The 27060-nt window shown below is 36.0% G+C and overlaps 1 protein-coding gene across 1 annotated transcript in view; it reads right to left on the bottom strand.

The window, feature by feature from the left end:
- LOC145668584 (cytochrome P450 6k1-like) overlaps positions 1–25604 on the bottom strand; it is a 31226-nt gene extending 5622 nt beyond the window's left edge. Inside the window, exons 1-3 of the mRNA XM_081736594.1 lie at positions 25448–25604; positions 15581–16542; positions 5509–5742 (exon numbers count right to left, since the gene is read on the bottom strand). Coding sequence (XP_081592720.1) covers positions 5509–5742; positions 15581–16496 — 1150 coding nt within the window. The 5' untranslated portion in view covers positions 16497–16542; positions 25448–25604. The remainder of the gene's footprint in view (positions 1–5508; positions 5743–15580; positions 16543–25447) is intronic.
- Positions 25605–27060: the final 1456 nt, after the last annotated feature.

Raw genomic sequence — 27060 nt, forward strand, 5'->3', positions numbered from 1 at the left:
CATGGTGTAGTCTTTCCACCATGGGTACTACCTTCAACAGGATGGAGCATTACTCCGTTTTTATCTTGATGTGAAAGATTTTCTTGACGGCACATTTCCTGGTACACAGTGATGTAATGCTAATATTTTAGATGGGTATACGCTCCATCCTTTGTTACACACACACACACTTTATATATATATATATATATATATATATATATATATACGAGGGCTATCCAGAAAGTAGATTACGTTTTGGAATAAAAAATCAACAAAGTATAGGAAACAAATTTTATTATATACAGATGAAAGCCACACACAAATACTACTTTTCGACATAGTCACCATTCAAATTAAGGCATTTATCGTAGCGATGTACGAGCTTGGAAATTCCTTCGTCGAAAAATTCGGCCGCCTGCGACTTCAACCACTTCGTTACCTCTTCTTGCAGCTGTTCGTCGTCATCAAAACGCTGCATAGCCAGCCACTTCTTCATTGCTGGGAATAGGTGGAAGTCGCTCGGCGCCAGGTCGGGACTGTACGGCGGATGAGGAAATAACTCCCACTGAAAAGATTCAAGAACTTCACGCGTGACATTTGCCGTGTGGGGCCGGGCGTTGTCGTGAATCAACAAGATCTTAGAGCTCAACATTCCTCTGCGCTTGTTTTGAATTGCTCTTCTGAGGTTTTGCAGAGTTTGGCAATACCTTTGAGCGTTTATTGTAGTGCCTCTTTCCAGGAAGTCCACCAAAATCACACCTTTTCTGTCCCAAAAAACAGTCGCCATCATCTTCCTTGCCGACATTGTTTGCATGCATTTCTTGGGTTTTTGGGGAGAACCTGTGTGCCCCCACTGCATTGATTGCAATTTCGTTTCACAGTTCACGTGTTTCACCCATGTTTCGTCACCAGTAACGATGCGATCGAGTAAAGAGTCACCATCCTTATTGTAGGCGTCCAAAAAGTGCAACGCTGCAGCCATTCGCTGATTTTTGTGGTCCTCTGTCAAGATTTTTGGAATCCATCTTGCACAAAACTTGTGGTAACCAAGCTTTTCGCTGATGATTTCGTGCAACAAACTTCGCGAAATTTGTGGAAAACTCAAAGAAAGTTCCGTTATTGTGAACTTTCGATTTTCACGGACTTTAACATCGACTTTTTCGACAAGTTCGGCAGTCACTTTGCTGGGTCTCCCACTTCGATCTTCGTCGTGAACATTGGTTCGGCCATTTTTAAATCTTATGACCCACTGTCGCACTCCACCTTCAGTGATAATGTTGTCCCCATACACTTCACACAGCTGCCGATAGATTTCTATCGGTTTACAGTTTTTTGCTGTCAGAAACCTTATTACTGCACGCACCTCGCAGCTCGCGGGATTTTCAATTAACGCAGACATTTCAAACCGTCACAGTATCTTAACGGAGCACAGCACGAACCTCTCACTAGCACGACTAGATGCCGACTGAACTGCGCAACGCTCTGACCCCAAGATGGCCGCGCTAGCCCCGCCCCTAGCGGACACAGACGAAAACGTAATCTACTTTCTGGATAGCCCTCGTATATATATATATATATATATATATATATATATATATATATATATATATATATATAATATAGGGTGTTTCATAATTTCTATTACAGCGTTTGGGGATTGAAACTAGACACGAAAACAAGCAAAAAGGAAGTTTTACCCCGAAGTCGAAAGCGGCGCTCTTTTCGAGTTACGAGCGCCGGAAAGTGCAGAAAATTGAATTTTGAGCATTAATTGCTCAAATATTAATAGTGTTAGAAGAAGCTGTAGTATGGTGAATTTCAGGAGAAACCATACTTGTATTTTCGAAAAATACCACATTCAAGATATTCGGGAAATAACGCAAGACTTAATTAAACCTTGCTCCATTTAATCCACAATTATGTATGAGACCTTAACTTAATTTGTGAAATACTGTACCTTGCTCCATTTAATCCACAATTATGTATGAGACCTTAACTTAATTTGTGAAATACTGTATCTACTTTCTCCATACTCTTGAATTTGGTATTTCCTGACAGGTGTGGTTTTATCTTAAATTCACCACAACGCTTTCTCTAACACTTATTTGCCTTTGCGCTATTAAGGTTTGAACAAGCAGAATATGCATATGAAGTAACAAAAATAAAAATCTGGGTGGAGAGCTACATTTTGGAGAATAGTTATCGAGCCATTTAACCTACTAACCAGGGACTAAGAAAAAGATTACTTACAGTATCATAGGTTAATTTAAGACCGTATCTAACTCTGCGGAAGTAGGTCAGGTTGTAGAAATGGTTGTTCTTCCAATTCGAAGCCAATGTATGGCTGAATTAAGCCCTGATGCCAGAGTCGGGTAGTATCGATATACCCATCTAAAACTCCTCCGAAGTTAAGAGTCGGGTAGTATCGATATACCCATCTAAAACTTTAGTCCAGTAATTTCTTTCGGGTCGAAGTTCAAGTTTTCCGCAGGAGCAATTCAAAAAGAAAAAATCACAAACGACAATTTTGCTGAGCGAAATAGCTCAACTGCTAAAGCGTTCGCATCGCATTTGGGAGGTCGTGGGTTCAATTCCCACTGTCGATCATCCTGACTGGTTTTCCTCAGTCCCACCAGGCAAATCCCGGGATAGTACGTACTAAACAGGCCATGACCAATATCTTCCCAAATCCTTTCCATTGTTGTTATTGTTGTTAGGTATCCAATATAAAATGGCCTCTTAGCTGTATCTGGTGATTGTTAAATAAATGAAATAAAATAAAATAAATATACACCCTGGGGAAAAAAAAACGAAAAATAGATAAAGGCAAAAAAATGCTTTCCTCCTAAAAGTCTTTCCTAAAAGAAATAAAGTTGTAAACTAAAAAATGGGAGCTTTTCCACTTTTTAAATTCAAATTAGAATTTTTAAGATTTTTTTTTTTAAATTAAAACCGAGGAAGCAAATAAGAAAACCCACAAGTCTGGCTTTTCTAGGTAGATTACAATTTCCGTGATCAAACATTTTCTCAGATTGATAAGTCTCACATCTTATTAAACCTTGAGTACACTGTCAGACAAAAGGATTTGAAAAGGATGCTGCCCGAAGTTATAAGCTGATGTACTATTCCAGCATTCACTTAATCTGTCAAAGAAAAGCTTGGAAAGAACAGTAAGGATGGCCGGCTATCAATTTTTTTTAAAAATAGAATTACTCGCACAGTTGTTTCTAGCTAAATTTAAAACTGGGTCGTTCACACAGTTGTAAATTCCTATAATAATAATAATAATAATAATAATAATAATAATAATAATAATAATAATAATAATAATAATAATAATAATAATAATAATAATAATAATAATAATAAATCGGTGAAGGTGTGGTAATCCCTTTGCAGATCAGCTATCTTGAAAGTATTTTCTTCATTCGCACCACGCAAATATCGGAATAGTGCCTAACTAACTTATAGGTCCCAATTAGTCTCCTTTGCAATGTCTTTAACGAAGGACATTATCCCTCTGACATCTTCGTCATCAAGTCGGAGATGCCATAACAACCTTTATAATGTGAAATCGATAAATTAATAAATAAATGTACTTACGTCTTTTTCTGAAGTAGTAGTTAGCAAATTAACTTGTTCTTTGGATTTTTCTTCCCTATTTCTCGATATCTTTGCTTTTACGTTATCGTCAACGGAATTCACACAGCTATTGCCTGTCTTCCTTTTTAACCAATTTTCTAGCACTCGCCAACCCCCCCCCCCCCAAGTTTAAACACTATTAAGCAAATGAAGTTCGGCTACTACAAGTGACGGCTCTCCTGAAATGTTCGAAGATTGCTCTGACATGCTCATACGCTAGGTCTTTCCTGACTTTTGTTTTCTACCCCCTCCTGTTAACAAATTTTCTTCAATTTTTTTTTTTATCTGAACGAAAACGAAACAACAAAGAAACATTTTTATTTTTGCCCCATCCTTTTTTGTTGTTGTTGTTTTGCCCGGTAGATTGCAGAAAAACTACTACTAGTACTAGCTGCTGAGTATATATGAAAATCAATCACCACTTTCTTCGATGTCAATTGCGGCTACAAATGAGTAGTACTAATCCGAAGTTCGCTGTTGTATTTGATGGTATTGGGAACGACGGTGAAAGCTTCAGCTAGACTGACGATAGGTTACGTTGTTCTGTTATTTTTATGAGAGCCAACGATTTCTTGGTGCAAATATGTTCATTTAATTTCCTCTTAACCCTTAAACTAAAGTAAAGACTCATTTTTTAGGAACCTCCTTACAAGATTGGAAATGAACTAGTTCCATGCCGTATTGCCTTGCACAAATTGTATCCAAGAGGTAGACTTTGAATTTGGATTATAGAGGGCATGAAAACTGTGGTCATTGCTATGTCAAAATAGAACAACGTCAATGTCACCACCTAGTTATACGCCCTACTCCTTATCTTCCTCACCACTCAACTCTATCTCCCACTGATCTTTAGAAACAAAAGAGTTTCCAAGAAAAACATTTAGAAAGAGCTTGGCTTTATTTTATTATAGTACCAGAGGTCAGCTTTCAGAAGGTAAGGACAGCACATGTGACATCGTGAGTAAAAACCACTGCAGGTTCAGAGTGATATTTTCCATTATAGAAGGGATTATCAGAAAACTCGATTCCCACACCCCGAAAACGCAAACTTTTTTTTTAATAGACATAATTCGCGACCACAGCCTGACGACCAGCTGTTCAGTGAAATTTTTTGTTTTGAAATAGAGCACATGAAAAGTAGTAGTGTTTTCCAATTGAGTCAGTTTACTATGAGTCGAATTTAGCGTATACCCACGTACTTCCTAAGTTGTAGGTGGCTATACGATAGTTTCCTAAACTTGGAGGTGGGTATACGCCGTATACCCGCGTATACCCTCCATTACATCCCTGCTGGTACATGGATAGAGTGAAGAGGCAGTCCTGCTGACTAATTACTCGATCTCTGGATTTTATCTTCTTAGACTTTGTAAAACTGTAAAGAACACAGTGCACAGCGGAAAGCCAAAAACATTGGAAGATATTAGAAAGCAAATTGAGCAGGTCTGTGATGCTGTATCAAGAGAACACAATCAATTTGTCGTTCTGTTCTGTATACGTCGTTATCTACTATGTGTTGCGGTGAGAGATGGCTATTTTGAACATTTACGTTCGTAAGGTTCACTTCAACCAGAGGTTGTATACTTGTCTGCTTTTATTAGTGATACAAGGCATATTTTATTTTTAAGAGTGTATACATTAATTTGAAACATCCTGTATATGTTTTGGTAATACTATAATTATGCATTACATGATTTAATATAAGAAATGAGAGGGAAAGAGTTTAATGGGATGGCCCCATACATTTTATTCTTTTTGCAAAGTTGAAATCTGATTCAGAAAAAGTTTTCAACTACGAAAACAATAACTTATGCTCTGCCAAATTTCTTCGTAAGTCATATTTTCATTTTATTCTATACATCCTAAGTACATATATACTATTCTTACCTGCAACAACAAGATCTAAATATTTCATTTCCTGAATGGCTTCGTAGCATAATTTATTTTCATGATTTTCCAAAACAGTATTTATTTCCTGTCGAAGACGCTTCTGAATATCAAGGTTAATTGCTAGTTCGTAGAGAGCAAAGCACATTGTAATGGAAGATGTTTCGAAGCCAGCAAGAAAGAATCCAACTGCTTGTGCTAAAAGATCATCTATCTGCAGTTTTGTTGTATCTGCTAATATTTACAGAAAACAAAGACATAGATATTAATAAATATTACAACTTTGATACATATATTTTTAATTATGTACAGTATATCTTCAATAATAGAAAGGGGGCACACGCATTTGTTAAAAGCTTGAGTATCGTAGTTAATGAAAATTATGCAACGATACACAACACGACACAAAATCCTAAAAATCCCAGAATGTAATTTCAAATATCGAGTTGGCTCAAACGAATTAGTGTTGCCTGTTGTGTTGTGAGCTTCAATACAAGCTCATTTCGACCTACCTTTATCTGAAAAAATAACCAGGAATCTCTCCCTTCCTTTAGGGAATCCCTTTATTCCACATTACTTAATATTATAATGAGCATTTTTGGAAAGAGGAGGATTACTTCTTTATAAATTTAAGTGACCGCTAGCAGTGCATTTGTTGATAGTCGAAATAAACACCTGTAAAGTTCATTTTCCCAAGCTTTCAGCATCTTGTAGCTCCAAAACTATGCCGATACAGGTAAAGTTGCAGAGGATTGCTCTCCTTGTTTTCACCTCAGGCACCCACTTTTAAATTTTTTGTATGTATTAATGATTCACGCTGTATAAATGACATAATATCTCTCTCTGACCAATTGGCATGGCACCCTCTCAATACCTGTGCTACCGCCCTTCTCATGGAGTCAGTCCACGCCTGCTTCGTATCTAATTAAATGGAGTTAAACAACATCATACACTTGAAAATTTATTCCTTGTAGCTTTCGTTTGGTTGCTCGTTTGTTTAAACATTTAACTTCTCTTTATAGCTTCGAGGCGACATGGGACTTGAAGCTACAGTTTTACCTGGGATCTAAACTATATGCACTTCCATAGAAATCGATCCCGGCTTTTCTTTGACGAGATGTTTCTCGCTGTAACTTCTTCTGGAGCTGATTTCTCAAAACTACTTGTCTCAGTGGCGGATCCAGGGGGGGGGGCGATCGGGGCGATTGCAAAACTTTCGAAAGTTTTTTATTTTATATATTAATAAAACCCATCTCAGAGTTTGGAACTCTTAAAAGTGGCTCTAAGTAGCAGTATTACAATCCACCGCCCTCCCCCCAGAAGTCCGTCCTGGATCTGCCCCTGACGTCTTGTAATACTAGTGCAAAAGTTTTCTAAATCAGATATTGTACAATTGTATATATCATAAAATCGTGAGAAGTTAGAGGTATCAGCATTAGTATTTAGAAATGACTTTTACTATTATATTAGTATTTCTAGTTCATGACAATTTACGACTAGTAAGAAATATATTACAAGACTTGTTACTTTGAGAAATTTTTGGTCAATTTCTGTGGACTATGCCTGTTCGCTAGAATCCCTGAAGATAATCATAAAAAATCGAGTCTGTTGAATTCAGCAGAAAATAATAATAAATTCTGGTAGTTACAAAGCAAAAAGAATCACGAACTAGAAGTTTTAATTTTATCCGGTAGATATAAATGGCTGGAAGATATTTGCTTTCAAGTGTAGGATATCTCAGAACCCCTCCAAGTTAGACAACCCGAAATACACTGTGTTCTTGTATATTCTTCAGTCCATGCAAAGAACGAGTACCCGTGATGGTAACTCTTTACTTTGGACAAGGGAGTCATATCCTGATCGTACATAGTATTGCCGAGCGAGCGTCAGTGAGTGAAAGCGGGTTAGAGCCCCGCAGGGCATGTTGTTTTCTGCCTTTCATTCTTGAGAACTGTAACGGTAACTGCGGGAACCGGTTCAGATGAAGCGGTTGTTGTCACTGCCTTGCCTAAAGTAAAGACTTGCCCTTCTCATAGCTAAATATAAAATTACTTGGCAACACTTACACTTCGGTAACCGTGCTGGTTCTAAACTTGTCTATATTGTACACAGAAAAATGCACTTATTTACGTAGAACAGAAACAACTTTAGCTCAATTTCCACGAAAATATCACATTTCTTTTTCTTATGACAGATTCAACTAGGTACTTCCACTTCCACTTCCACTTCACCTAACAGTAGGTGTTAAAAATTGAAGAGTGCAGACTTAAGTCTGTTTCACCCACGTCCTTAATATAGAAAACGATGTAAAATTATGCTTGTTAGTTGCAAGGTGTGTTATTAGGCCTTTTCCGGTGAAATTGAGAGAATAAGTTTGGGTAACGGTTCATTTTGTTAATAAAATTCTGCTATTATGTTTGTAAGAATATAAGTCTTTGTACAGTGTAATTAAGCGTTTTTTTTTCCACCGGAAGAAAAAATGCTTAAACATTTATATGTTGAATTATAATATTTACTATTAGATTCCGGATTAGCATACTACAATTTTTCAGAGTGCAAGACCATTATCTTGAAGAAAGATTATGATGTAGTGTAAAATATCTAAATCATTTATTGTCAAAAGTTGTTTAATTGAGAATGGGCCGTAGCCATAGCGTTGATGTAAAACTTTCATAACTATTGTCCTATGTTTAGATAATAGAGAGCAGTGAAAGAGAAGATGATCCAAAGTGCCTACTTGTTCATTACACCAACATAAAGGTGAAGTATTCTTACGAATTTTGTACAAGAGGTAAGGTGTGATTGCTGTATTGAACCTGAGTCTATAATATAGAATAATTTTGGATCTAGACCAAGAACGCAGGTCCTTCCACTTGTTAGAGCGAACAGGATTAATTTCCCAATAATAAGTTCCAGGACCTGTTCGGTTTTTGTTTTTCCATATGTCTGATTGTTCAGAAATCATCTGATCAATGTAATATTTAAAATTTAAAGGGGGAAGTTTGATATTGGCAATAATTCCTGAGTCTCTTGCTTTTTTAGATAGGTTATCAATGATTTCATTTGATTTTATGTTTATATGACTGAGAACGTGAATGAATTCTATTGTATAACCCATGGATAGTAATTTGCGATAAATAGATTTGATGTTAAGTAAAGTCCAAGTAGATTTGATATTCCAATGAATAGAAGAAAGTGCCTTCAACACACTATAAGAATCCGTACATATACATGCGTGCTGGATATTATGACGTTGTATCAGTAATAATGCATGCCGTATACCGAAGGCTTCGCCCTCGAAAATGGTTGTTGAAACTGGAAGTTTCAGTTGATTAGTGATTTTTAGTTGAGGAATAAAAACTGCTACACCAACAGGTTTATGTTCAACTTTTGATGCATCTGTGTAGAAAAACAATATTCGGTGAAAACCGATCTATAACACTATACCAGATATTTTTATTTAAGTTTTGAGAGAGCTGTTTATTCTTAGTATCAACATAAGGTGGAAAAATAGGTTTGATAGTAGTCGTATTGGTTTCATATGCAAAACTGAAGCATGGTAGATTCGGAAGCTTGATAATTTTCGAACGCAAGATTTTTAAAAATAGAAAAGCTTTATAGAGCCATGGTAGTTTGGAGCCATATGGTAGCTTGTTATGTTTATTCTGTACTTCTAATTTGTCCAATTTTTTGAAGAGCTGAGAATTAGTAATAGTGAGTCTGAGTAAAAGATATTTACATGCCAATTTGAACATTTTTATAGGTAAAAGAAGCGTAGGGGAGAGGGGGGTACATTTGAACAAGGGGTACCTTTGAACATTTAAGATAACAGGCTAGAAATAATAGCATATCTGGTGGTTTCAAAATTTTTAGTTTGGCTAAATTGCGTTGCGTGACGGTCAACTGTTATCTGCAATTTTAGTGTAACTGTTGATGAACAGCAGTACTTTCTTACATTTATGGGATGGAAAGTTGGAATTTTTCTGAAGTTTTGTAAGACTTTTGCCAGAAGCCTGTATTTTGATATTATCTCCCATTCATTGCAGAAACAAGTACATTAATTTACTTATCTAATGTTGCCCTTTGTATTTCACAATAGTTTGTACTATCTGGGTATTACCAAATTGCGCTTGGTCATGCCGGTTGGGGCAGTTTTGAACAAAAATTAGGGGGCACATTTGAACATTGTTCTACCTATACTTTTCTGAAACTTATAAGTACCAGCAACATGTTTGTGTTCTCAGACAAGGAAGACAAATGTTCAGTGCCAACTGCTGATATTGTGTGTAGACTTTCTAACCCTACAACTTCTGGAGAGACAAAGCGTACTGCAAAAATTCTGACATTTCATGTTGATTTGCAGAATTTTAGGGTAGAATAAATTTTGTGTCCAGTACCCGGTTAGTAGTGAAAAAAATGTAATTTCTTAGATCTCTTAGATTGCTAGTAGTAATAGGTTTTCCATTAAGCCTATCAGGTATGACGAGCTAAATTAAAAAGTGAATCATAATCATATTTTCACAGATATGCTTCGATGATCATATTTAAAAAAAAAAATTCTTCACACCTACGCCTATAGATATGTTGTCCACATATCCTTTTTATGTATGTGTGTGTGTAACGTATAACGTACATCATATATGCAGGCTCGTATTTAGGTAACTGCTATTCTGTCTCGAGCACAGAACGTCACAATTTAGGGGGCGGCAAAATTTTGGATTTTTTTTTTTAAGATTCACAATAAATTTATATTTAACACTACTCCACTCAGAGTCCCGCGCAAAAGCGAGAAAATGTTTAATTCGCTCTAATTACAGTAGTTACTAATTAGCTAGCTTATCTGATTATTTTAAAAAAGTCATCCTTTCCCGCCTCCATCCAAAGGGATGAGGATGAATTTGAACATCATGAAAACTGATACCGTTAAACTCAGCGACCTCGAATACTATGAATTCAACACTAATATCTGTCGTTTTCGATTACTTTTAAACTCTCGCCCGCCTCAAGCGGGAGTTGAGTATGACCTTGAAGTTGAATTGGATTAAAACTGTCACTATTCACATCAGCGACCCCAAAAACTATGAATTCAGCTTAATTCAGATGTGTTTCCGAAGGGGGAGGCAAATTATTTAGAGCACAGAGGCGCACAATATACAAATACGGGCCTGCACACATGTTTCAGCAATTATTACTATTATTATTATTTCCTTGCCATACGCGATTGGTTAATTCTTGTACCTTAAACCGTTAATGCTGCTTTGTTACATTAGCCTTGTTGTTCGTAAACGAATTAATGCTGAAAATAACGATTATTGTAGTAAAATAATGGTTTGTTCAAAACTGCCCCACGTATGTTCAAATCTACCCCATGCTTGTTTCAATCTACCCCCCAAGGGGGTACATTTGAACGACACCCCCTGCGCCCTTGCATAGAATGACAAGATCAAACAAATTACTCTATTTTGTGGCAAATATAATGTATATTATTTTTAGCTTTTGCTACAGTTCTATAAGGAAATTTACTGAGTGTTTGGAAGCAAAAACGAATATTCGAAAACAGATGTTCAAATGTACCCCCCTCTCACCTACTTGTTTCTTCCAAGATAACATTGTTTGGACAGAATTGAGGCTGTGCAAGTATGATTTTTAATGTGGAATGCTGCAGTTTTGCTAGAGCTATATAGAACTGAGGTGCTGTAATGGAGTAAATAATACTTCCGTAGAGAATCTTAGCTTCAATACATTGTTGAAAAATGGTATATAATGTATGTGGATGAATGCCCCATTTTTTCGAACTTAAGCTGCGAAGAATGTCCTGTACTTTCTTGCATTCTTGTAGAACTTGAGTAAGGTGATTTTTCCAAGTTAATCTATAGTCAAGATATAATCCTAAATATTTGATATATGTTGTACTATGTAGTTCAAAATTTGAAAGTCGTAGAGGTGGAAAATTATTATTATTTTTTTTTTTTCTGGTGAAAACAATATATTTAGTTTTGGTCCAATTAATTAGTAAACCGTTTTCCTGACACCAGTCTGAAATTTTTCCCAACGTATGCTCCAGCTTTTTTCGTCCACTATGCAAATTATCAGTGATTACGTAAACAAGTAGGTCATCCGCATATAGATACGCAGAAACAATTCCTGTGAGAGCTTGAAGTAAGTCCACCATATAAATATTAAATAGAGTAGGACTGAGTTTGCTGCCTTGTAAAAGGCCAAGAGAAGTTTGTCTAGAGGTACTATATGTCTTGTTCATTTTAATATATATTTGTCTATTTATAAGAACATTGTGCACAAATCGGATATATGAGGCCGGAATGTTTAGATGTGCCATTTTTTTAATCAATATATCTAGTTGTACTAAATCGTATGCTTGTTGAAGATCTATACTTACAGCCATAAGATATTGACGATGTTGGAAAGTAGTCCATATGTCTAATATAAGTGGGCTGATAGCATCTATTGTTGATATATGTTTTCTAAAACCAGTCATATTGGAGGGTAAGAGCTGGTTGTGTTCCAGATACCATTGTAAGCGGGTGAGGATCAGCTGTTCTAGTGTTTTTAAATAGCATGATAGTAATGCTATCGGTCTGTAACTAGTTGCTTTGCCAATGGGTTTGTTATGTTTTTTAATAGGAGTAATCAAAACTTGTTTCCACATGGTCGGTATTTGTGACGTTTTCCAAACTATATTGTATAATTCCAACAATGCTGCAATTCCCTCGGGAGGAAGAGATGTTAAATGTTTAAAATGAATTCCATCCAGACCTGGGGTTGTGTCTGCTTTTAATGATTTTAGAACTGAAATCAGTTCCTCCATTGTAAACGGCTGTTCTAATATAGAGTGTGAGCGAGAAGAAAAATATGTTATTAAGTCGAGGCGATTATTATTCACAGAAGGCGGTGTCAATTGTTGATGAAATTCCTCGATCCAAGCATTTCCTGAGAGCTGTATTTTATTTGGTGCAGATGAAATAGATTGTTTTTTACAGTGTTTGATAAATTTCCAGATTTTAGTTTTAGGAGTTTGATAAGAAAGGTTGTTGCAGAATTCTTGCCAATGTTGACGTTGTGTTTGACGAAGTATTCTTTTAGTAAGTGCATTCGCTTTTTTATATTCTATAAAATGAACTTTTTCTTTGGTGTGCAGAAATGTTTTCCAGGCTCTTTGTCTGAGGTTAATGCATTGTTGGCATTCTAATGTCCACCAAGGAGGTTTGGTTAGAGGACGTCGAATAGGCAATAATTTAGAAGAATTTGTTGACTGAAGTTTGGAATGACAAACTGCCATTTTAAGGAGACTATCAAAATTTCTTGCTGCTTTCTGTTTGTCTAAAAGAAAATTGAAAACCAACTGATTGTTTTGTAAATAAGAAGTAATAAACTCGCCATATGAACACCAATGTACAGCTGTGGTAATATAAGATAATTTCGATTTGAAAAGAGACATGTGATTAATTTCAGTAGAAGGTAATTTACAACTTGATATTTCCGTTAGAGTGGGAAAATGGTCACTTCCTAGGGCGTCGTAAAAAACATACCATGAGGAATGAATGTAATGAGTTGTTTTAATAAGGGAAATATCTGGAGCACTAGCTAAATTATACGAGATGCGAGTAGGTGTACCATCGTTTAGAAGAAGATAATCACTTGTTGATAAAGCTTTGATTAATTGTCGTCCAGCTGTGTTAGTACGGACTCCACCCCACCATATTCCTTGGGTATTGGTGTCACCAGTTATGACATCAAAATTATTATTATGAAATAGTTCTTGCCAGAAATCTAACTGAACAGTGACCGAAGAAGGAATATAAATGTTGGCAAAATTAAAATTTTGTACTTGTAATCCTAAAACTTGGACGGTATGAGGTTTATGAGTTAAATGTATTGGGAGTTCAGTATAGGGTATATCATGACGGATGCCAATGGCAATACCTCCATACCCATCTTCACGAAGTTGTTCGATGATCCGGTAGTTTTTAATACGTAGCATAAAATGAGGTTTAGACCAGGTCTCTTGTAACATTAATAAATGTGGATGAAATAAATTTATGAGATGATTCAATGCATAACCCTTCCCTTTTGCACTTTGCATATTCCATTGAAGAAGTAATAGATTTTCAAAATATTGTAAAGCCATTAAGAAGTTATTTAGTGTTGAGTATACTAGTAACTTGTTGTATTAAATTATCCAATATTTTAGGATTAGGTTCATTAGTAAAACTAAGAGAGGCTGTTGTAAGAAGTTGTTTTATAGCTTTTATTTGATTGTTGAGAATGTCATTAAGACGGGATAATTCCCGATTCTCTAACTGAGCACGTTGTTCCGTTTCAGTAAGAGTGCTATGATTTTGACGTTTGTTAATTGTGCCAGATGAAGATTCCGAAGTATTAATACCGACAATGTTATTGTCAACAGAGTGTACTACTTCAGTCGGACTAGTTTGTACGTGCAGATTGCGAAAAGGTGTTTTACCTTTTATGCGAAAGGAACTTTTGTTATCAGATATAAATTTAGATGAATTATGCTTCAAGGGTGGAAAATGGTAAGATGGAAGATTAGAGGTAGAAGGCACCGTTGCAGGGAGCAAGTGACTTCTTTTACTGTTTAAATTAGATTGAGAATGCGGAAATTGTTCATTATTAGTGCCTTTCCGTCTTTTTTCCGGCGGTGCTGAAGTAGTAGAGGAGGAGTCAAAATTTGGATGAATATGATTTTCGGAGCCGGTAGAAGAAGCAGATGAATGATTTGTAATTCCTTTGTTAGGCGTTGAAGATACATTGTCAACAACAGATTGTCTTAGCATTTCACTATAAAGTGTATGATGTGACATGACACTTGTAGAAGTATGAGTTTGTTTTGGAAGAGTTGTTAAGGTACTTGCTTCATTAAAAGATATATGTAAATTAGCCATTAATTGTACAATTCTTTTCTGTCGGAGTCGTTCCGGACATTGATCAAAATTTGCTTTATGATTCGATTTACAATGGTAACATTGTAGGGAGTTGGTGCATTCATTCGATGTATGATTTTGGCCACAATTTATGCATAATTGGATCCTAGCTTTACACGAACGTATCGTATGACCATATTTTAAACAGCCTAGGCATTGTCTGATTGCCGGTATATATGGTTCTACTGGAAGTTTGAGAAAATAAAGATTGACTTCTGCTGGTAACTGTCTAGAATTGAAAGTGAGTATAATTGTTTTAGTAGGAATTCTTGTGTCATTTTCCCCTTTACGAAGAATTCGTCTCGCCGATGTTATCGGTATTTCAGAGTCAAGATCTTGCAATAAATCTTCTGTAGATATGTCTATGTCCACATCTTTGATTACGCCCGTGGAATACAAGGCGTGATTAGGTATAAATGATGACCAATCTTGCATTTTATGAATAGGATGAGTTAAAAATTGATTTGCCTCAATAGCTGTGTTAAATGAGATTTTGAGGAGGTTTCTACCTATTGGTTGTATTTTAGTGATACCAGAAATTTCTGCTAAGTAAAGTTTCCTGCTTATTGTCATAATATGCTTTTTTCCTATTTCCATGTTGTTACCTTTCAGAAATACAAAGAACGATGCAGAGTGATGATTACCATAGAGGTTAACCTCATAATCTTGATGTTTTGTATATAGTGGAATGTCCTTAGAATTACCTTTATTTACGTTATCTATAAGTACCGTTTCCGAATCCTGCTGAGGTTGAGTGTCATTATTGGAGATTTCAACCTCGTTAGAAATATCCATGATTTCAGGAGAGTTAAGAATCTAATGAAGAATTCTAATGAAGAAGAACAATTGTTCATATACTTAGAAATTGATATCAATAAAATTAGGCCTAACTTATAACAACACCTAAATATAACAACTAACAAGCATAAGTCGATTAAAAGAACCACATTTGCAAGAAATGTGGACAGATCTCACCAAACTGTTCAGTTTTTTCTGCACAAGTGATGAAATTGCACCACTAACTCTTATTTAACTTATAATATGTTCATTAAATTCACTTTCTCACTACCACTCGCCATATCTCGTCTCCAACAATCAAACTAGGTACTTACCATTTCCATTAATCTTTGAATATTGTACATCATTTGTTTCTTCTTTGTCATTGTCTTCTTGACCATCATCATCAACAATTCCTCTGTTTTTCAATTCCAAAAGAAGCTGAAGAAAGTCTGGTCGATGAATGCTGTTTCGTTCTCTAAATTCCATTGTATCAGTGAAAGCAGAGCGCAGAAATGTCTCACAACATGTCGAGATAAATTTCACACGGAAGAATTTTCCTATTTGTGGACAAAATGTGAGTATAATGCCAATTAATATGTTTCTAATTGTTGGAGCCAATACTTTTCTACCTATTTCACGGAATTCAGCATTTGGATTCTTTAAGCTATGACACTGAATGCCAAAAGCACAAGTCGCTATTACATCTGTGGTATATCTTGCAGCTATTTCTTTTATTTCTACGATGTCACCATTCTTGGCATGATTCAGAATTAAGTCACCAAACTCCTCTGAACACTCTGCCACTAATGGAAACATCATCTTCATTTTCCCAGAGGTAAAAGTTGGTGTAAGTTTGCTTCGGAGATATTTCCATTTATTTCCTTTCGAACCGAACAAGCCTCTTCCCACTAAAGGATCATTATCTTCGTCAGCCTCGAAGTTTCTGTCAAAGAAATGCTCAAAATCTTTCACCAAAACTGATTTCACTAGGGCAGGATCTCGAATTAGAACAGCTGGTTGTCTAAATAGGAAAAATCCAACAAAGGGATGCCCTTCAAATTTGTCATATATTTTCTTTTGATGCTCTCCAATTGATTCTTTGATCAACATAACATCACTTAAGCTACCAGCTAAAAGAACAGGCTTGTCATGGGGCACGTTTCGTTTTGCCCAATAGTCGAAATTCCATGTAAGATACAGGTATAGTGCGATGATCAATGCTGTAAGTCCTATTAGAAGATCAATCATGTTTTATGATTCACGCAGTTGGCGGAGTAAATTTGGCGAATCAGAGCTGGAATGAAAGAATAACTGTTAATGTGAAGAGTAATTTAAGTTTCGAACAATTTACAATATAATTTGATGTGTATATAGACTGATGATAAAAGCGATAAAAAGTTGAAAATAATTCATTATTATTGTATATTTAAAAAGATGAAGTATGTGCTAAGCCAAATATATTAATGCCTAATATAAAATTAGTAATTTTATGAGGCATTAGGTTGTTTGATTTGGCACAGACTTAAAATTTGTCCTTTTAAGCTCTTTATTACTATTATTTTCTGCGTTTAGCGCTTTTTAAAAATAATTTTCTACATACTTTTGGTGCTTGTGTTCAAGTCGGTTAATATTGTTTTTTAAAGTTTTTATTTTCTGCTTTTTAGGGTGTTTTTGAAGTCCGTTATTGTTCTTTAAGTTTAATTATTTTTTTCCATTTCTTCATTACCCCAGTAGTTTAATTAGATACGTAAACTAAATGAAGACACTAACTTCCTATAAAATGGGTCGGGTTACGATAAATGCATGTTCATCTATATTAATCGGTCTATACGCGTTACCGAATTATACGTGCACATACAGCCGCAGGACCGGATTAACTCATTGGAGGACCGGGGCTAGAAAAAAATATGTGGCCCCTGCTGACTTCGCTTAATACTTTTCTGTGAAAGTATAGTTGGAAAGTTAAGGGAATATGCTTCATGTGTTCGGTCATATTTTATTTTATGATTACGATTGTATCTTTATGATTCTTTTTAAATAGTCAGTTGAGATTTTTATCAGAGTAGAGACCCCTGTCCACCTGAAAGCCCGGGGCTACGGTCCCCCTTTAATCCGGCCCTATACAGACGGTATTAACACTATCATCTTTTGAGGAGTTTCATGTTCTAACTCCAAAAACTGTAGTCAGATCCTAATCAAACTTCTTGGAACCTGCAAAAGTCGGTTAAAAAAATAAATAACATTGTTACTATGTTACGTACTAGTAGTGCCTCTTTATCACATTACCCTGGAGACTTTGTTTTCATATCTTTCTGTTATAAGAATATGAAGATCAAACTATGCCGATTTTGCTGGAGTGGAATTAATTAACTAAATAGGACGGGTTCTTGTAATTTTCTCTTTTATTTTGATTTGAATTTTAATGACATTATGTCCTTTATTTTCCCGCAACTTGAAGCCAAACCTTATAGGGAGGAAACGCATTATTATCATTGTTTGCAGAAATATACGAGTGATAAGTGCAAGGACAATTCTGTATTTGATAAAGATTTGATAGGTTTTTGAGATTTTCCTTGTGTGTTTTAGAGTGCGAATTGACGGGAGAGATGCTGGGGATTTCCCCTTCCCTGACAATATTTTATCCCTCTTGGAGAAAAGAATTTTCATCTTTGAAATGGGCAACTTTTTCTCCCTCTAGAATTTATTTTTCGAGTGGTCATGCAACAGGGAAAAACTTTTATTTAGTGTAGCCAAACTATTTTGTTATTTGATTTGAAAGTTTATAAAACATATCATTTCTCAACCTTTCTGTAGTCTTTAGAATCATACATTTTTGTTTCTTGAAATACTTATCTATTTAAATGGAAGAACATTTTTTGTCTTAGGAACAAGCTAAAGAGGTCGAACGGAATGGAAAGGTTACCAAATGCTCAGTCCTGCAATTCCTGGAGAAGTATCCACGTATGGTCTGTCAGTGTCACAACATTCACTCAAACGGGTAATGATCTAGTGTCACCTAAAACATCTATATATTTGTAACATGAAGATAATAATACTAATATTATAACAATACATGATGTCTGTGTATGAGGCTGGCTAACATTCATATTTATCCTTCTTGGGAAAAATATTTAATTCGCACACCGGTGAATTTTATAAATTTGATTTTTTTTCAACTAGAGTTATAGTTAAATTCAACCCTGCTGATTTCAGGAAATTAGTCTCGACGGACATGTAATGACTTGCATGTGTTTAAACGTTGATGCATGCTCTTCATAGCGTTCGTATAATAACTTGATCAATTTACAGTGTTTATGAAACATTGAAACACACTTGGGTGAACTACTTTTGCCCACGACACTCGTAAAATTTCTTCCCTTGCTGCCGGAATTTAAATGCTGCTGACAAAGCCTCACAGATGAGCCTCGCTCTGGACGCCCTAACACCACAGTTACAGTAAGAGCAGTAAGAAATCTTGTGATAGAGGATCGCCATATCTCACACGAAGAAATTCAGTCATTTCTTGAAGATTGGATCAACTGCAGCCCAGTCCATAGTAATAATAATAATAAAAAAAATATCTCGGTCTTTCCAAACATTGAAGTCGTTGGGTTCCACATGTGTTTACGCCTGAGCAGAAAGATGGCCGCGTGGAGTGATGCCGATATATGCTTAAGCGATTTTCACAGGAGCAAAGTAAAGGCGTTTATAATATCGTCATAGATAACGAAATATGAATTTTCAACTATGACACCGAAACAAAACAGCAGTCGATAGTATGGTGTTTTCAAAATGAAAGTCCACTTTCGAAAGTTAAACGAGCACGGAGCGTTGGTTAAGTTATGGTGGCATCTTTTTTTCTAGGACCGGCAATTACCAAGTACACAGTTAGATGATCGATGTACAGTGGCAGCAGAGTGGTACGTTACTTATTCCCTTCCGAGTGTCTTTTAAGCCTGGAGATCTGCCCACTAAAAGTCTCCACTGTCTCACTTTCTTCATCATCACGACAGTGCACAGCCACACACAGCAACAAATTTTGGAGTTTCTACAGGAAAGCGGAGTCCATATTTTACTGTATCCAGCTTATTTTCCACATTTAGCACCGTGTGATTGCGTTCTTCCAAAAGCTCAAGAAAAAGCTTCAACGCCGCCGCTTTTAAACAAGAGGCTATCGCAGCGCCTAATAATGACATTTCTCAAATTCCTCAAAACGAATTTTTAAAGATATTTGACTCGTGGTTTTTAAAAATATAAAAAATGTGTTGATGCTTGTGTGGACTATTTTGAGAAATTGTAAAAAGTTTTATGTAAATAAATTAATTTTTTAAAGTGTCTAAAAACTTTTGTCATACCCCTCGTATATATGATTGAATACTCTAGAAATTTAAACACGTCAAAAGTTTGGGTTGGCAACGGTCGCGGCTGTTGGTAGTAGTATGTTAGGACAAATCTCGTATTACGTAAGGAAGAGTAGCACGTCAGTGTGCAGTGAACAGACAGTGATAGTGTAAAATGGATGGTTTCTCTAATTTCCAAGACCATGTGGTAGACCTAGAAGCCCATTTATGTTGTAGTTGAGATTCATGTGCTAAGCACACATCACTCGAGTGAAAGCAATCTGGTAGACTTAGGAAGCTCAGTAACAAAAGCATTAGGATTAGTGTGCTGACCACACATCATTTAACTAAAATTATTCTCGTAGGCCTAGAAAACCAGTAACAAGCAAGTTGAGGGTCGATGTAGGGACCATACGAGGGAGGACCCAAAAGAAACCGGACTTTCGTTCTAAAAAAGTAATTTATTACATTATTTAAACATTTTTTTTTCAGTCACCTTTAAAGTATTCTCCGTTAAATGCGATTCATTTCTCCCATGTTCTTTCACACTGTTTGAAGCACCTCTGGAACTTCGGAACTTTTATATCGTTCAATGCGCTCTGCGAAGATCTTTTTACAGCCTCTACTCCATCAAAACATTTTCCTTTTAGATTTTGTTTAATTCTCGGAAAATGTCATCCTTGTTGGTCAAAAAGTTTGGATCACTTTCAATCTGATTTTTCAAGTCCTGGCTCAAATTCAGACGAATGATTTGATCCTGTGTGAACAGGCGAGAAGCAAACTTAGCGGCGACATGTCTCATTTGCAAAACCTCACGCTGGCACGAGCTCCAACTCACTCCTGTCTGTTTTAAAATATCATCGATCATGAAACGACGATCCTCGCTGATTTTGGGGCAGATTTGTTCGACGTTTTCGTCGTTTCGAAATGATGATGAGCACCCAGAACGAACATGATTTTCAACACTCATCTCACCACACTTAAAGCGCCCAAACCACTCAAAAATTGTGTGCGGTTCATAGTATCCTTCTTGAAACCCTGTTGAAGTATTTGGTAAGTTTTCGTTTCCGATTTTCCAAGTAGGAAGCAAACACACTCCTTGTTCCATTGAATCTGACATAACGATTTCACAAGCGGCAAACGAGAACAGTTGAGAAAAACAATAATACGATCAAACATTAACCTCCTACGCAGACGCCGCTTGGCCAACTGATCTGGGAAGGTCTCTACTAGACCCACCTAGCAGGAGAACTCTACTACGCCTAGGAACGGCAGCGCTCTTTCAATGCGGTTTCTTTTGGGTCCCTCCTCGACTCAACTAAAAGCCATCTGTTATACCTAGAAACCTCAGTGACAATCAAATTCGCGCCCATGTGCTGACCACATATCACTTAACTATAAGCGCCTGGTAGGACCAGATATCCAGTAACAATGTTCTGACAACACATCACTCAATTAAAAACCGTCTGGTAGGCAGAGAAACCCCAGTAACAATTGCGTTGGGTCGATATGTTGACCACACATTACTCAACTAAAACCATTCTGGTAGGCCTAGAATCTCAGTAACAATCGCGTTTGGGGCAATGTGATATATACAAAATTTAACTAAGTTAAATGCAATCTGGTTATTCTAGAAATCCAGTAAAAATCCCGTTTGGGGTCGTTGTGCTCACCATATACTGCTCACCTGAAAATCGTTTGGTAAACCATAGTTCGGGGCTGTAACGTCAGGGAATTTATTATTATTATTATTATTATTATTATTATTATTATTATTATTATTATTATTATTATTATTATTATTATTATTATTATTATTATTATTATTATTATTATTATTATTGGAAATGAAGTACAGGATGATGATTTTACGAATTGGATGCTGAAAAATGGCTCTAAACTTAAGATCAACAAACCTACTAATGAGTAATGACCTTCCCACAGGGAGTGGAGTTCAAAGTATCAAATAATACTGTCGTCAAAGTAGACACTTTATAAGTCTGTCGTCAATATTAACTGACAAATCCGTAATATCCCCTTCCCATTCCACTGCCAATGGGGCTGAACTCGGATTAAACGTCATCGGAAGTGTCACTATTCATCTCAACAACCACGAAAACTATGGATTGGACACTAATATCTGTCTCTTTCGATTATTTTTACGTTTCTCCTTCCCACCCTCAACTTCCCACCACTCATTCCGATAGGGGATAAATTTGGACTTGAACACTATATGGAGCATCATTATTAATCTCAGTATCTTCGAAAACTATGGATTGGGACACTAATATCGGTCGTTTTCTATTAATTTTGCATGATAACACTTGCCATCCCTCTCAACCTTCATGGTGAAAATTGTCAAAGTAATATCATTAGATCCTTGGGAAGTCTAAGATTGAAAATAATGCCAAGTAGTACTTTAATTGATTTTGTAGTTATTACATTATTCGATCTCACACAAACTCACCGAAATAGATTTTATATGTTAAAAACGCTTCTGGTTCTGGAAACTAAACCAATATGTTTGAGAATGTAAGTTCTGGAACCGCAACCGATTTTATCACAAAAATGGTTCTGAGAAAATCGGTTTTCGATCCAGAACCGAAACCCAGTAGAATCCATTTACAACTTTTGAATCCGTTATAACTGTCGTCATAACCAACAACACTCTACCGAACCGGAAATGTTTGTAATTTACAACTATTTCCGGTTTCAATACTAATTCCATAGGATAAAACCGGCCAGACATATCGAGTCACAATTTTTTGTAATCGATTCAGGTTCCAAAGATAGATTCCATTACCTCCGTTAACCCTCTATGTTAAGTGGTTCAAATTAACCATTTCCGGTTTAAATATTTACCGCCATAGAACAGAAACGGTAATAAAAAAGTGACAAACGGTTTCCCGCGACCGAATCAGTGTTTCAAGAGAATATATCGTCACAACCCCAACATCCTATGGAACCGGAAGTATCTAAAATTTACTACTACTTCTGGTTTGAATACTGATTTCCATAGAGCAAAAACGGTAAGAGACGTCGAGATGCGGTTTCTTGCAACCTATTCAGTGTCCCAAGAATAGGTTCCATCTCATTCGTTAACCCTCTAATTAAACTGGAAGTTGTTCAAATTAACTATTTCGTGTTTAGACATTTACTACAATAGAACAAACGGTAATACATTGCGACAAACAGTTTTCTGCAATCGAATTCGCGTCTCAAGAGAATATATTTTGACAACCCGCAACATTCCGCCGAAACGAAAAGTGGTCGATATTTACTAGTATTTCCGGTTTCAATAGTGGTTTCCATAGAACAAAAACTATAAGAAATATCAAGAAGTAACTTTTTTTTTGGCAATCGATACAGCGTCTTAAGAAAAGGTTCTATCTTCTCTTTTAACCCTTTATTCATACGAAAGTAGTTCAAATTAACGATTTCCGGTTTCAACATTTATCGCCGCAGAAGAAAAGCAGTAAGGGATAGCGGGTTAGGTCTAAAGGTTTCTTCATATGGATTCAACGTCCGAAGAACAGGTTTTGTCTTTGATCTTATGGGCCTATTGCAACCGTAGTTATAAATGTACTACTTCAAGTCTGAGTATTGAATTCACATTGTTTGGGAGTCTACCGTATGTTTTAATCTGAGAAACAAAAAATAACCTGTTACCATATTTAATTGTATAAACCATACCGGTTTCCGATTCTCAACAATAACGTGTGATAGTCTATGCAATTCACTTCTTCTTCTTCTTCTTCTTCTTCTTCTTCTTCTGTAGTAGTAGTAGTAGTAGTAGTAGTAGTAGTAGTAGTAGTAGTAGTAGTAGTAGTAGTAGTAGTATAGTCTTTTTCGGCTAACTTCAGTCCAAGAAATGAAATCTTTTAGCTTTACTGCTATGCCGGTTAGGCTAAAGGAGACGGTGATGATGAGAAATAAATGAAATGGTTGAATGGATACAATGGGAAGAAACGAGAGAAGCCTGAGAAAACCCACAATCACGGTGTTTGTTCACCACAAAGCCCACTTGGCGCTAGTTGGGATCGAACCAGAGACTCCAAGCACTGGAGGCGGCAAACGCTCTACTATTGAGCCACCGCGGCCCCTCTTCAGCCCAAGAGGACCACAACATAGACGGAGATATGGAGGGGGGCATAGGGGGACATTACCTCCCCAACTTTTTGACGAAAAATAAAAATGCCACCTATAAGATCCTTCCATTTTCATTTGTATTTACCGTGTAACCCAGCAGAAAAAAGGTCTGCTCCACAGGAGACACTTCCTAACTCCGCCCATGATCACAAGGAACACATTGGAGGACCACAGTTATAGAAGTACTACTTTAGAGAATCGGTAGTTCAGATAATGAGGACTCGTCCTTGATTTCGAAGAATCCCACCTCCCGAGTAAAGGAAATTGTGCAAAACAAGAGAACGAAATTATATCTAATTACTATGATTAGTAAAGGAACCAAAAGAAAAAAAAGTCCACGTTCGTTTTGCCACGATAGTGAAAAAGGAGTAGCATGATTAGTCCTTTAATTAAGTACTCAGGGAAGAGAAAAGTGGAAGACTAAGAACTTAGTACCTAGACATACAGACGATATTATTGACAGAGTCGTAGCTGGGGGGGGGAGCGGTTGCCCCGGGCGCTGATAGCAAGAGGGCGCCGATTGAGCAAGGAGAAAGAAAAAGTGTTGGAAATGAGTACACGACGCGTATCTCCCTAAAAAGAATTGGCGCCCTATTAAATCAATATTGTTGTCGGTTTGCAAAGAAATACATTTGGTAAAAATTTTCTTGCTCGTTCCTCTCGCAACCCAAACGTTTCAATAAAAGTCACAACAAGTTTTTACTCATTACCTTAAAAAGTTATTGTATGTTGTTTACTAATGACGGTGTGATATACAAGGTGCCAAGTAATGACTTATAGTCTACACAGAAGCGTTTTCAAAATCAGAAGCGGTCAAAGTCTGAAATACCTGTTCGGTGTTTTGATGAGTTTGCTTAAATAATCACGCTTTTCTACTCAATCAGATAAATTATGACGGTGAGAATGATGGCTTCGAGTAATTCAGAAAGAAGGCTTCTTCTGAATTTCCGTTACATTTCACAAAAAAATTAAAAGAATCGAACTTGTAATGCTATTTGTGTGGTTGCGCACACAATAAAATTAGAGAAATTTAAAATTATTACTGGAAATTAATGCTGTCACCCATTTCGGACATTTTAAAAGCACTAGTTCTAATGTATTAAAATTTCTATTCTTATCGATAGTATGAAACGTTGTAAATAGTTGTAAATTTCATTAACTGTTCTCCAAGTGGATTTGTATACAACCAAAGACAGGTTTGTTAGATTTAACAAAAAGTCCAAAAATAAGCTTCTTGAAAACAGCTCTTATTTGTGAAAGAATACATAATGAGCTCTTTTGACTGTTTCAATGGTCTGCCCAAGCAGCTAGATAAGAATTCAGCATAGCATAACAACAAAAGCTGCTTTACTTATAGTTTTAAAAAATCTTGGAAAGTGAGTGTAGGGGCGCCGAATTCTCTAGCTACGGCTCTGATTATAGAGCAGGACAACTTTATCAACTTGACAAACAACTTGATCCATTGTGACTGGCACAATAGTTAGATACTTAATAATTGAACTACGTTTGACTAAAGAATCAAGTCAGGGCTAGCTAACGACTAAGAGTATGTGCGAGACATACCATACAGCTTTCTGCTTGTGACTATTTTATTCTGTATCTAGCAACCAATGTATCTTTTACTAATTTTCCCTTTTTGTAGTAACGTTGGTAAAAGGTTATCAAATTTAATTGATTATATAACTTTTTTAAAAAATAATATGTACTTACAAAGCAGATAAATTCTAAAAATTACGTAAAAAGAGTATTCCAAAAATTTTTCTTTCACAGCACTAACATGAATTATGTACTGAACTGTACACTTTGGCAAACAATTCTAATTTTAACTAAGTAAGCAACTATCCAAGATTTTGTTGTTTTCTTATTAGTGGTTTCTTTACAAACAATCTTGTTATCGAAGCTTATCTATTTGGGTGTATGCCCTTCAAATCAGTGCTATACAAAGTCATCCTATCACCTAAAGGAACACAATTTCCAAAACCACGCCGTTAACACATTATTTTAACTAATTGGACCAATTCTTGGAGATATTAATTTTTATGCACAATTTCATTTAATTTTATGTTTAGCAATAGGTATCAACAACAATAAAATTGTTCAAGTATCGCTAATTATGAACGCGTATCATAGGAAAAAGAAAAAAAAGATGAAGGTCATATGATGTATGTTTTCTTGTTCGACAGACGCGCAGAGGAAACCAACCAATCCAGATTTATTGGTAAAATTGCAACCTACCAGAGGTCATCTAGAGAAGATGATAAAGACTTATGGTTAGGATGATTTTGACAAAAGTTTGCCAGCAGATAATTAAAAAAAAGAAACAGTGTTACCAGTACAAAGACTAAAAATTATCACAATGTTATTAATGTGTAACTATGAAATATACCAGGAGACTGTGAGATATTCCGTTATAAATACTTAAGTGAGAACTTGTAGTGTTCTCCATTGTACCAGCTTTGCCTATTATCTACTACAATTAAAACTAAACTAATCTCTGAACAAAGGAACAAATATATACGTATATCTATCTATCTATCTATATATATATATCTATCTATAATAAAGCTATTAGTTTTATAATAATAAATTGGTTTGCTTTGCCCAGCGATTAGTTTATCTTTAATTGAGAACTTGACGGTTTCACACACATTTACAGTCAGCTGATTTTACATAAGAACAGCAACTTTATGTTTTGGACGAACGTTTTTTTAACTACCTATATTAATATAAAAATGGGAAAATTATATTTAACTATGCAATGTATGTTCGAATTGATGTTGCCAAGTGAACTTTGTGGTGGACAAACACCGCGTGCGTGGGTTTTCTCGGGGTTCTCCCGTTTCCTCCCACTTTCTTTATTCCACCATTTCATTCATTACTCATCATCACCGTCTCCTTTAGCCTAACCGGCATAACCGTGGGACGTAAAACACAAAGATGATGATGAATTGATGTTCCGTAACATGTATTGGAAATCGCTCATTCCGGGAAAAGGATATACCAAGGAACATTGCACCTAAAGCCCTCCTGAAGCCATTTTATCAAGGGATTTGCTTACTATAAATAGTAGCACACGGCAGTGAAACAAGTTACTTGAAAAGCTCATTTATGTTTTTAGTGCATAAAAGTAATTTTTGGTTTCGACATTTAGAACTATTTATCTTACTGTATATAAATGTGGGTAACAAGCAAATACTACAGTATATTTAAGACGTCTAACTATTGTTTGGACATGTAGGTAATTTTAATTTATTTCATTACTTATCTAGAATTGGATTTTATTTATGATTTGTGATTTGGACTTTGGTCACCAAGTGACGAAC

This window comes from Thermobia domestica, chromosome 13 (assembly GCF_964235325.1).
Source record: "Thermobia domestica chromosome 13, izTheDome1.hap1.1, whole genome shotgun sequence".
NCBI lineage: Eukaryota > Metazoa > Arthropoda > Insecta > Zygentoma > Lepismatidae > Thermobia > Thermobia domestica.